This window comes from Strix aluco, chromosome 4, assembly GCF_031877795.1.
Source record: "Strix aluco isolate bStrAlu1 chromosome 4, bStrAlu1.hap1, whole genome shotgun sequence".
Lineage (NCBI taxonomy): Eukaryota > Metazoa > Chordata > Aves > Strigiformes > Strigidae > Strix > Strix aluco.
The window spans coordinates 114,518,672-114,531,740 of NC_133934.1; the positions used below are offsets into that span (position 1 = coordinate 114,518,672).

General features: G+C 44.1%; 1 protein-coding gene across 7 annotated transcripts in view; it reads left to right on the plus strand.

Annotated features, from left to right (window-relative positions):
- Positions 1-5,474: 5,474 nt before the first annotated feature.
- The window catches only part of UNC79 (unc-79 homolog, NALCN channel complex subunit), a 114,680-nt gene continuing 107,085 nt past the window's right edge, over positions 5,475-13,069 (plus strand). For all 7 annotated transcript variants that reach the window (XM_074824996.1, XM_074824999.1, XM_074824997.1 and 4 more), the window contains exons 1-2: positions 5,475-5,606; positions 11,176-11,296. In XM_074824996.1, the coding sequence (XP_074681097.1) occupies positions 5,585-5,606; positions 11,176-11,296 (143 nt within the window). In that variant the 5' untranslated portion in view covers positions 5,475-5,584. The remainder of the gene's footprint in view (positions 5,607-11,175; positions 11,297-13,069) is intronic.

Genomic DNA, 13,069 nt, shown 5'->3' on the forward strand with positions numbered 1-13,069 from the left:
CAATATTAGATTTTCTGTCTCTGTTCAGAGCTGAAAATGTAATTCAAAGTGACAACAGTCACATAAATAGTGAGTTCATCTCTGGACGACTTCTTTTCTTCTTACAGTATAATTCATTAATTTATTCTTGAATTATGTTGGAACTCCAATGCACACTGTTATGGTAGACAAAGTTTAGTTAAAAACCAGCACAAAGCACATAAACAGTATGCTCCCCAACCTTTCCAAACCTTATCTACTTTATCCTGCAAAAGTCATAGTAGAAGGAAATATGAGAATTAAGTCTCCAGTCAGTGAAACAGGGAGTGTTTCACTGTCTAATTCCTCTGTAAGAGGCCGGTATATTTTGTACCTCTCTTGAATATAGTTTTTCACTTTAATAGCCAGACATCCAGCTGACTGATTTTCAAGGATCACCTCCTTCAAGTGCCAGAATGGTCCCTCCTAACATGGAGGAAGTTAAGCACAGGTCACAGGAGGCTTGCATGGATGAACAAGGTGTTCCCGACAAAAGCCAAACATAAAAATGATGCATACAAGAGGTGAAAGCAGGAGCAGATGACCTATAAGGAACACAGAAACACTGACTGAGCGTGCAGGGATGGGGTTAGGAAAAGCAAGGCCTATCAGGAATTGAATCTGTTGAAGGAACATGAAGAGCAATGAGAAGGGCTTCTATGAGGACATCAGCAGCAAAAAGAAGGCTAGGGAAAATGTGGGTCCACTGCTGAAGGGGGCAGGGGACCTGCTGATGAATGAAATGACAAAGGCTGAAGTACTCAATGTCTTCTTTATTTTGGTGTTCTATGGTAGGACCTGCCTTCAGGAATCCCAGGCCCCTGAGGCCAGTGGGACATTCTGGAAGACTTACCCATCAGTAGAGGATGATCAGTTAACGGAACATTTGAAAAGCCCAGACATACACAAGTCCATGCGACATGATAGCATGCACACACAAGTGTTGAGTTGGCCAATGTCATTGTAAGGCTGCTTTTGATTATCTTTAAAAGGCCAAGGCAACTGGGAGAGAGTCCTGAGAAACAGAAGAAAGCAAATGTCACTCCTATTTTTGAGGACAAGCAAGAAGATCCAGGAAACTATAGGCCATTTAGCCTCACCTTGATTCCTGGGAAGATGATGGAGCAAATAACCCTGGAAACTGATCCCAAACACATTGAGGACAAGAAGGTGATTGGGAGTAGTCAGTGTGGATTTACAAAAGGAAAATCATGCCTGACTGTGTGAGCCGGCACAGGCAGGATGCAGAAACAACAACAAAATCACAGGTGAAATGAAAAGAGTAAATTTATTCTCGTTACCTCGCAACCCGGGGAATCTCCACAGCAGCACCCAGACAGAGGCACACAAGTGGGGATGCAGGCATAGCAGAGCTCGGTCCTTGTTAGCCAGAAAAAGCTGAAGAGAGAAAAACATCTTGAACGTGCTGCTTTTGCCTGTATGTATCAGGGATTTTTGCAAGTGTACTTTTCCACTGTGCTTTGATCTTTCCCACAGCAGGGCAGGAATCTCAAGGATGTTTGATAAGGTGCCTTGAGTCTCTCACAGGCCTGTGTTATCTAAATTCAGACATTCTACCCATCAAGCACACAGGGCTAAGCAACAATTAGTGTGATATATGCGTTTTTCGGCACCCCAGCTGCAAGTCACTTGAGTGTGTTTACAATCCTCCTTGCCAATTTTCCATTGTATCCCCACACCGACCAACCTGATAGCCTTCTACAACAAAATGACTAGCTTGGTGGATGAGGGGAGAGCAGTGAATGTTTATCTTTACTTTAGCAAGACTTTTTTCACTGTCTCCCATAACATTGGCATTGACAAACTGATGAAGTATGGTCTAGATAAGTTGACAATGGTGTGAATTGACAAGTGGCCAAACAAACTGCCAGGCTCAATGGGTTGTGCTCAGTGGTACAAAGTCCAGATGGAAACCAGTCACTAGTGCTGTACTGCAGGGGTCAATACTGGGCCAGTACTGTTTCAATTCTTTGTCAGTGACCCAGATGATGGGACGCCATCCACAAATATGCACATGATACAAAACTGGTAGGAGCAGTCAATACACCAGATGGTTGTACTGCCATTCAGATGGATCTTTAGAGGTTGGAGAAATGGGCCAACAGGAGTCTCATGAAGTTCAACAGATGAAAATTCTAGTCCTGTGCTTCAGGAGGAATAACCTAAGCACCAGTACAGGCTGGAGGATGACCAGCTGGAAAGCACCTCTGCAGAGGACCTGAGGGTTCTGGTAGGCACCAAATTGACCATGAGTCTTGTCTTTGTAGCAAGAAAACCAACAGGATCCTGAGATGCATTAGGAAGAGCATGGCCAGCTGGTCAAGAGAGGTGATTATTTGCCTTTCCCCAGCACTGGTGACACCCCATCTGGAGTGTTATGTCTTGTTCTGGGCTCACCAGTACAAGAAAGACACAGACATACTGGAGTAAAGAGAAGGGCTAGATGATGAAGAGACTGGAGCACCTGTCATATGAGGAGAGGCTGGGAGAGCTGGGATTGTTAAGTCTCAATGAGAAAAGGCTTGGGGGAGATCTTGTCGATATGTATAAATATCTGAGGGGAGGGAGTAAGAAGATGGAGCCAGACTTTTCTTACTGGTGCTCAATGATAGGACCAGAAGCAATGGGCAAAAACTGGAATACAGGAAATTCCACCTTTCTACTGTGAGGGTAGTCAAATCTTGGAACAGGTTGCTTAAGAGAGGTTGTGTATCCTTGCAGATATTTGCAACCTGACTGGACATGGCCCCAGGCAAACTGCTCTAGTTGACCTTGCTTTAAGTAGGGAAGTAGACAAGCTCCAGACCTTCCTTCCAACCTCAGTGATTCTATGATTCTGTGAAATTTCACCTCATGAACTCAGAAAAGTACCATTTGTTCTCTTTGGTTTTCATCAGTTGGTATGTAAGTTTTCCATTCCCCAATCATTTATTGTTAAAAGTATGTTCTTGCATTAATGACTTATGGACTTTCCGATGCCTGCAGCATTTATGTGTTCTCTTAACTGAGTGCATGCAGAGGTAAAAAGCATATGGACATAAACTTTAGCTGCTTAAAAATGTTTCCAGTGAAGCACTGTACCCATTTTATTAGCCAAATTCATTGCTGAGAAATGGTGACTTCTATTCAGCACAGAGACCTGGGAAATTAGTTCCCAGAGTGCCCTGTTCTTGTATTTGCTCACAATTTAAAGCACAAGTCTTTATATTTGTATTAACTAACTAGGCAAATCTATCAAATTGTTTGACCAAATAACATATTACTTGTATCAGGATTTATTTGGGGCTTAGGCACTGTTTAGGCATGCAGGAGAAGTCATAAGCAATAAATTGCTTTCCATACACCTGAATTACATGCTGAACTGTATAGGATCCTGTTCAGTATATGAAGGCATAGCTGCAATTTTCAGGCACTTAAACCAAGAAGAAATTTTACATGAGAAATGGAATTCATATTTTCTCAGTGTATTCCTACTTTATCAACCTGAGTGTTTTTAGTAGGCTCACCACTGTGGTATGAACACGCAATATATTTTAAAGGATACCTATGGGAACTCAGTTCCTCTCAGTGCAGAGAGTTCCCTATTGTTCTGTAACGAGCAATAAAGCAGTTCAGATTGATTTGTTGTATCAACAGATGGAAATTCAAGCTAAAGATGAAACCTGCCTTCAACAGCCTATTTCAATGAAGTCTGAAAGCCATTTGTCTATATTTTCATCTCTTATGTCCTATGTTTTGAAACCTAGGGTTGAGGGAAGCGGGGTTTGTAGCACCATGTGACCTCCCTGGGTACTTCATTAAATAAAAATAAATAGAAAAACTCTCATTGACTTCAGCAGGTTTCCACATAAGTTTCTAATAAAAGAATAAACTTAAAGGTTTACTCTTAAATGTTTAAATGTACAGAGAAAACTTAAATGTTCAGGTAGCAACCTACATGATCTTGCAGTGAGCTCAACAGGAAGAAGGAGCAAACCACATATGGGAATCGACCAGTGCTCTTTGCTTTTGTGAAGTATTGCTCAGGGAAGTGGAGGTGACTCCTCTCCCTGTTAACTTGCGCCTTTCAGTTGCTGGTCAGTCCCACTGTAGTCATGGCAGCTTGTTCATACTAGCCAGTGGTAGTAGTTTAAGTTGGCTCCGCTCCCTCTTTGGGGCTTGCAAGCAGCAGGGAGTGCGGAAAGAACTACGGTCTCAAGGAAGTGCAGTAAGAGCTCTATTTTGGACCTAATTAAGTGGTGTTGAAAAAACATTGTACATGCAGTATTTTTAGAAGATTGTTTTGAGAAAAAAGAGCCAGCCTGTTAGATGCCCCTTCACCACAGTTCCCAGCACAGAACATGCACTGTTCCCAAATCAGAACAGCAGTTAATTTGAAGGCGCTGTCTTGCATGATGAATAATTAAACATACCTATTTTCCTCCACCTCCACAGCACAGTTCTCTTTGGCTGCCGCAGGCCTACTCATATTACGCAGCCCAGTGTCTTGAGGAGAGTGTGCTGCAGCTGCCTTTTCATCTATAAACATCAAGGCTCCCATGCCGTGGCTGATGAAATACTACTGCTTCCACATACCTTTCTCAGAGGTGTGAGGATCTCAAAAACTGTTTTGGAAAGTTTCAGAAGAGAAACTCGTAGCTCATTTCTGAGACCTGGTAAGACCAAGTCAGGGCACTGGGGAAGCTGACATGACACCTACTGATAAATAATTTCTCTTGGAGCATACAAATTATATTATTACTGTACTCCCTGGTCTTTCCATCCCACCTTTACCCTGCACTGACAGAACCTGGGGCAGTAACCCCACGGAACTGGTGACGGAGAGGGGAGGCAGTTGGGGCTGAGCTCAGCCCTTGCCTCCTCGGGGAAGCCATGATGGTCCCGAGATGCCTGGTACACTGCGGAATAACTGGGGAAACCCGGCCAGAGGCACCTGACAGCGTGTCCTCCTGAGGTACACTGCTGGAACCCAGGGGGTCGAGGGAGGATAAGTACTCAAGGGAACAACATTCCTGTTTCAAGCAAAGAATTAAATGGAGTACACAGACACAGCCCCACGAACAGCCCCTGACAATAATTCCGCCATCCCTGGCCCAGCTCAGGGCTCACCCTCTTGCCACTCCCTGCAGAAGAGGGTCGGGCCGGGAGGTGCGCTCCCACCGGCCCCCTCAGCGGTCCCAAACACCCTCGAAGCCCCGGGGCGCACCGCCGAGGCCCGGAGGGGCACATCAAGATCTTCCAGCCCGGCAGCTCCCGGCCCCGAGCTCGGCGCTCCGGCGGGGTAACCCCCACCCTGGCCCGGGTGTCTCAGGCTGCCCCGGGGCGGCCAGGCCTCCCCAGCCCATCCCTCGCGAGGCCGCCCCCGGTGCCCAGACGCGCTTTCCCTTTAAGAGTGCGCTCCCGCCCCGCCCCGCCCGCCCGCCGCTCCCCGGCCCGCAGCCCTGCGGCAGCGGCAGCGCTGCTGAGGGGAGGCGGTCGCCGCCGCCTTCACCGCGGCCGGGGCCAGGCGCTCCTCGGCGGCTGAGGGGCCGAGCGGGGCGGCAGCATGTCCACTAAGGCGGAGCAGTGTGAGTGGCGGGGCCGGGCGGCGCGGCGCGGGCCGGGGCCTGTCCGAGGGGAGCGGGGGGCGGGCGGGGGCCGGGGGCGCCTGCCTTCTGGCGCTGCCTTGCTGCCGGCTGCCAGTCGCCCCGGCGGGGTAGCGCTGCTCGGCCTCCCCCCGCCTTATGCGGCGTCCGCGTAGCAGCTAGTGCAAGGGGCGGGGGGGGGCTGCCTTCCTTCTGGCTCTTTCTGTCCCCGCCGCCGCCGGGTGCTCGGCGGCGGCGGCGGCCCTCGGCGCATATCGCCGCCCGCCCCGCGCCTCGCCTCGCCTCGCCTCGCCGGCGGGGCGGCCCTTCTGGGGAGGCGGCGTGTTTGTGCAGGGGCAGCGCCGGGGGCCCGAGGGGAAGAAAGGAGGGATCAGGGATGAGAGTTAAGACTGGGACCGACGTCTTGGCCCTTGGACCCACGGTGGGAAGGGTCCAGCCTCCCTCGTCTGCCGGTGCTGTTCCCTGTCCCGAAGGATGTAGCTGCCGGCAGGACTGGAGATGTGGCTGGAGAGACTGGAGGTGGCCCATGTGTTGCCATCTTGAGGGTGGTCTTGCTGTGAGATGGAGTGAGGAGGGAGGTGTGTTGTCATTCTTGCCCATGCTGTTCACCTTCTGGGTGAATGTAGACAGGGTGTTACTGTCTTGCCTACACGCTGCCTGCCACAGCCCCCAGTCTCCCAGCAGGAGCCCCCCAGGTGCCGACATGCCCCTGCCCGGCGCCTAGCGTGCCTCCTCACAGCCATGGATGTTTCAACCACCACGTTGGTTAGATCTCATCGGAGCAAGATCGGATGACACGGCCGTTGGAGCATCAGCAGCTGGGCCATGCTGGTGTTCCCTGCTGCTGTTACTGCTGCTACCAGCTGGTACATCTGCAAGAGCCCTGGTGGGAGGCTTAAAGAAAAATGCCAGGGTAGTTGAGCTTGTTGCCCATATTAAATCTACTTTCTCTCCTGATACAGTGTCACGGTTGTGAGTTTGGATTGATGTTTGTCATGATGACATGATGTGATCGGGCACCTGACACGCTGAGACTTGCTGTCTCCTTCCTTCAGGTCACTGGGAAGGATCCTTTTATTTATATATGCCTGTGCTGAACAGATCTAAGGAAAAGAATACTTGTATTTTTTTTTCCTTTAGGGTTTACTGCTTATTAAGAGTGATGAATAGTGTTGCTATTAAAATATTCTGTGGATGCTAATTTATTGCTGTAGGGATGCACTTCTGGCCTCATAAATAGAGACGCAATGTTCTGACCATGCAGCAGCCCTGAAGTGTGCCATGTTTGGATCTGTACTGTTCTGTTCTTTCTGCCTTCCCCACCCCCTGCTTGAGTTCTGTAATTGTTTCTTCTTTCTTGTGGTACTTATACATTAATTATGCTTCTTTCATGCTGGCATGTGTAAGAATTTCTGCTGCCTTTTGTCCCAACATTGCCTTTGGCATTTTCTTCCTTTTCTATTCTGCCTTCTCTGTTCTTCCATTCCTAATGCTTTTGGTCTGCTCTGTTTGAGCTTCTCTTTCATATTTTATCCTTGGCTGTTTTTTCTTTTTATCTCCTTGTACTGTTCAAGACTCTGCATCTTGGCCTGTCATGTCCCTGTTGCTCTCTATTTTAAGATTTACTTGGGCCCCAGATTTCAGATCTTTCCACCTCATGACATTCCTTTTCGTGATGCTCCGTGTAGAGTACTGGGTTAATGGACATAACCTGTGCGTTCTAACCTACTGAATGCATTTTGTTTACCAAGGCCGTTTCCCCTGACTAGTTATTATGACATTACAAAATGTCTGTATCTCTACATAACTTCGATTCTCTCTCCTGCAATTTTTGACAAATGTTGATGGACTCCAACAAGAATAATATTGATGTGCATACATCACTACCAGGCAAACCTTCAAACCCCAGCTGTTGCTGTTGTTGCTTCTGCCCTCGTTGACTGACAGGCAAGAACCAGAATGTCTCAGGAAGGAGTCAAGTCACAAGTCATAATGAATCTCAATTTACCAAGAACAGCAGCGAAACATTATGAATGATGAAACAGACTGATCAGAACAGAAGCGGCGCTGGTCTAAACATGAATCTGTGGCCATGCCACAGCTCTTTGACAGGTTGTATGAACAACAGGTAAAATGGTGGCAATCTGGGAAATTGTCTCGAGAAGCCTCCCTTTTTTGTGACCACTTGCATCTCGTATCTCATACCAGCGGTATTGATGGTGACTTTCATCATTTGACTCATCATGGCATGCCTGAAGTGTTCTGTTGTATTCAAAGAAAATTAGTTCTTTTTCACCTTAAATAGCAGTAACTGGTGTTTAGTTGTGGTAAGTAATGTCCTGGAAATGCTTGATGCCCACTCTGTTCTTCTCCAGGACAGTGGAGCAACCAAGACCATCTGTAAAGGGTCCTAATGGTTTCAGTCTTGATTCAGTCAATGTTTACTTGACTCCCAATGCAAGAGGACTAGGGAATTTCGTTAGGTCTGCGTAGATCCTAGAGAGATACCCAGCAAAGTATCCTGCCATAACTTTCTATTTCTTTTAAAAAATTTCGTTTATGTCATGACCCTGTGACAATGGCTAAGTACTTCCACAGAGTGATACTACTTTTTGAAGTGTATCTCTGGGTGCTCAGAAACTCAGAAAATTGGGTCATTCACACACTTTTGTATCTTGAAAGCTGGCAAAGTTTTGCTCTGGAGCACCCCTTCAGAAGATTCTTTGTGTTCTGGGGGCTGTGGTCTGGGAACCAATTGTCAGTGCTTTGGGAAACAGAACTGAGAGGTGAGGTTAAAACATTTAGCCTAAAGCTAATGTTAATATTTAGGCTTTATAAATAAATTGTCTGTTTTGGTGTTTTGCCTGATACAATTGTGTGACTGTGCTGATTAATAGGAATAAATAGATTTCCTTCTTCATTAAAAAAAAAAAAAGTGATTCTAGATACCCCATACCCTTTATTGAAAATAAGTAGCTGTAGAGAGGCAGGCAGTTCTTCAGAATAAATCTAGACCTGAATTCTGACATCATCTTTGGCATTTTGTTTATCCAATTCACTTGCAGATATCTGACAGCAAACCATGGCAGACACAGTAAACTGTGCATCTTGCTGTGAATTGTTCTTTGTGGGGTACTGTGAAATGTGGTCTGTTTTCTTTGCAGATATGCCTGGCTTCATACTCTTTTTTTCCTTGGCAAGAGAAAGCAGCATCACAAAATATGTTTATGAAGTGATTTCTTTCCTAATCTAACCTAATCTAGAATAGTTTTTATAGGGATCTTCACAACAGCTAAAAAAAGAAAGTGTCTATCCTTAAATAATCTGGCAAATTGACCTGCAAATCTGGAACTAAAACTGAGATAGTGGGAAGAAGGAATGAGATGTGGGATGAGGAGGGGAAAACATGTCTTGGACTGCTACAATAAACTTCTATAATTTGGAGTGAAACCCCCAGGCGTTTTGGTTGTGTGTAGGAGGCTAGTTATGGCTGGTCTCACAGAGGCAGGGATAACCTCCTGCAAAGCACAGTTCACGTGCCACAGGCCTAAGTGGTGGCCTGAAAGGCTCTCAACTTCTAGATATACTGAGGCAGTCCGAGTCCATGTGACCCAACTTCTGTTTTCAGTTTTTTAGGGGGGGGGAAAAGTAGTGATTGATTTTAATTATCCATTAATGTCACCTTAAAATAAATTTGTGAAGTAAAACACTGAAAAGTGAAGAAATATAATTAAAGTTGCTTATGCATCCTTAGTTTATTACTTTTACATATGCATTATGACAGTGTCGCTAATAGCATCTTTACTTGATGCTTTCCCATAGACTCCAGCCCTATTCAGTCACACGAGGGGCTTTCTCCATGTGATGAAGCAGGATAATATTGTGAGGGAGACTTTTGTCTGTAGAAGCTTCGCTTGCTGCTGAAATTGGGAGGGTATGGTCAGTAGAGTCGGAAATGGGAGAAAGGATGATGATCGTGAGGGCAGCTGGGTGCTGGAAGACTGCATTGTTTGTCATACAATACAAGCAAACAGTATTCTTTGCTTGATGTTTATTTGAGTGTTCCTGATTTTTATGGGTAAGTGACTTGAAATTGTCAAACCTCATTCACTGTGTGACTGAGCACTCACAGATGCTTTTGTTTGCTAGATGTGAAAGTCCAATACATACTGCTATCTATACTCACAAAATGGCTCTCAGTATCTCAAGCTGAGTGTCCAGTAGCAGTTGCAGACACTTTGCTTTTAGTGTCTGTCCCTCAGTCTTGGATATAGTGTCACCTCTTCTCATTCAACTTGTCAATGATACAGAAAAAAATCAGAATGCTCATGAAATGTTCAGATATAGCAGCAGTGAGAGGCATGAAGTTAATGCTCTTCTGTTCATTGGAGGACTTAATAGTATTCATTCTTTAATAAATGCTATTTGACAATGAGAATAAAGCAAAATATTGATTAATTGCTCATTTAGGAAGCATGTTCTATCTTCCACACTGAAGGAGTCCTGTAGGGGAACAAGGTATATCTTGGCATAGTGAAAGACTGTCGTAATCCTTATGCTCAAGGGCTGAAGTCATTCAGAAGCATCTCCCCTTTTAACTGCCTATTACACAGTCTTGGTGCACTTTTAACATGATTAAGAGTTCCCAGCCAGCTCTGCTTTCATTGAGGCCGTGCCTGCACAGAGTGATGCTGTGAACAAGTGCTGAGCAGTCTAGCTGGAAGCACAGTTGAGCTGGTTTAGCTCTCTGCCACAGCCAGTGCACTCTGTTTCTCAGCAGAGTCGATTAGCCTGAGCAGAGCAAACAGGAGTTGAGTGTGCTTATGTGTCTCTGATTAGACTGTCTTGTGCCATATAGGCAATGTAAAGCATTGCAGCTATGGCGAGTAATCACTTATTTCCAATACTGAACAAGGATCTCTATTAGAAAAGAAATCCACTATTATTTCTAAAACAATAAAAAAACGGTTTCAGTAAAGGTGTAGAGCTCCTGCTGCTCTTTGAAATCCCATCAACTGCTTGATGAGACTTCCTAAGACACTTAAGCAGCACAGATCTTTTCATATCTTTTCACTGCATAAACTAAATGTATGGCCTAAAGTAAATCATATAAGCTTTCCCTGTCTTAGTTTATATCTCTGCTTTGGCTGTAGAAATATTTAACCATCTCACACGAACCTCCTGTGATCCAATGACTCATTCATTATAAATCAATATTGAGATGCTTGGAGACATGGAAGAAGTGCAGAGGGTTTTTTATTGTTGTTGTTTTACTGGTGGGTGGTTGGTTTTTTTTTAAATTTGCTAGCACTAGGTTTGTCTAACAGATGCAGGCATTCACTTCCATGCTTTCCCCTTGGCACTCGCACTGGAGTGTTCAATTTGTTCAGCAAAAATAGAAGGAATGGAGGGACTTTTCTGGTTTTTTACAGTTAAATTCTTAAATTAAAAAAAAAAAAAAACAGAAATGGTAGGAACAGATGTGATTCTGTCAAAGTCTGCAAAATACCTAAATGAAAGTTTCTGTGTTTGTTTTTTGTCTTTTATGTAGTTGCTTCCAAAATCCGTTACCTTCAGGAATATCACAATCGGGTTCTCCACAACATTTACCCTGTGCCCTCTGGAACTGACATTGCAAATACTCTGAAATACTTTTCTCAGACGTTATTGAGGTAAGTTTTAACTAATGCTCTTGAAGAAAAAAGAGCTAAAGAATTGATTGACTTTGAATTGGTTGCAAGATTTAATGGGTCAATGCTCAGCCAAAAAGAGTCAGAGCATAATTTAAGAAAAGAATGGTATGAATTAATTTCTTCAGTGGCTGTTGCCCAATTTGCCCAGTTGAGCTGCTTATTGAGTGGCTGATTCTAAAATAAACTTGGTTGATTACACATTTGCTTGGCCCTCCTAAGACTTAGCTGAATGCACAAACATGCTGAACTTGTGAAGAAAGGAGTTTGTGATCTCTCTATAGAGTTATAGATGTGTGTACTCATGACCTCCTTGACATGGTGCCTCAGGATCCTAGAGCAGTAAGCTAGACGAGCAGAACTAGGTTCTTACTGTGCCATAGTTCAGCTGGCTGTCAGGTTCAGGTTCTGGTTCAGTCCCTTATAACAATATGAGTAGACACAAAGTTTGTATACACATCTGGCTTTGGATGGCAACAACAGGTCAGGATTATTCTGATCCAGGATGTTGATTTAGTGCAATATTTAGTAATAATATATAGTACTAAATACCATATGATTACGGAATACATTTTGAATAGGAAATACTACCTCTTGTCTTGTTAAAAAGATACGAAAAATTGTGAGACTTAATTAGGAATGACATATGTTCCATGGTGCTACCTAGTGGATTCGTATTTTCAAATTGTTTTTAAAATGGCCTTTGACAGTGCAGAGATTATTTTTGTCTGCCCAGGTTTTGGCTGGCACTAGTTTTCACATCCAGAAAAATGCAGTTAAAGCTGCATTCCTATGCATAGTTTCCTGATTTATACCTAGAAAGATTGTCCCTGCTGTCAGAAGCTACTTTGAAAATACAGCTATTTGCCTTATTTGATGAGGAAACATTAACAAAATACAATTAAGCAATATATTTGTACACATACCCATATGATGTATACAAGTTGAGAAGCAAGAAATTAAACTCGAAAGAATGATAATAGTTCATTCTAATGTTAATTTAAAGCGCATGGGATGTATCAAAGTTCTTGACCTTGTTTATAAGAAGGAAAGATGGGTAGACAGAAATTGCTATCAGTGGAAAACCTGTTCACTGCAAACTTAAAAACCTCCTGTTTACTTTTGAAAATTTCAGGAGTAGAATTGTTTAACCACTGTGAAATTTGTTTCCCTCATCATTTGGAGTGTTGAAGAAACTTATGGCAACCAGTAGGGCTTTTTTTAAGATTAGTAAATTAAAAATTTTGTCTAATTATATTGCAGCAGTGGGGAAAAAAAGTGTTCAAAGAGTCACTAAAGATACCTCTGAAATGTGGCTCTATTCCCACAGGCTGTTTTGATGGATTATTTGCACAACACACAGACTTAAATCACATTTAAGTAAGGTTCTGTGTGATGAAACAGCCTTTGATTAAATGCTATGGGCCTTTAAGCTGTTAAAGCAAGAAAGTTGGAGTTGGTTCTGAGCATTTTCTTTCTTAGCTGTAACTACCAAGTGCTATAATGAGATTTGTTTCTTTTTGGGCAGAAGTTCATTGGGACAGGATGGATTTAGAGTCTACTGCTTAAAGGAAGTGTCTTTATACCACTCTGTTGTCTCCATCTTTCTAAGCAGTACAGCTGACATGTCCCGTGGGACAAATTCTTCACGGTCCATGAGCAGTGATGTTTCTGGACTTACTGAAAAAGCTTTATACTTAGCAACTATGAGAACAGATCACAAATCAGGGCAGCAATTGCACAATTGAGCAACTC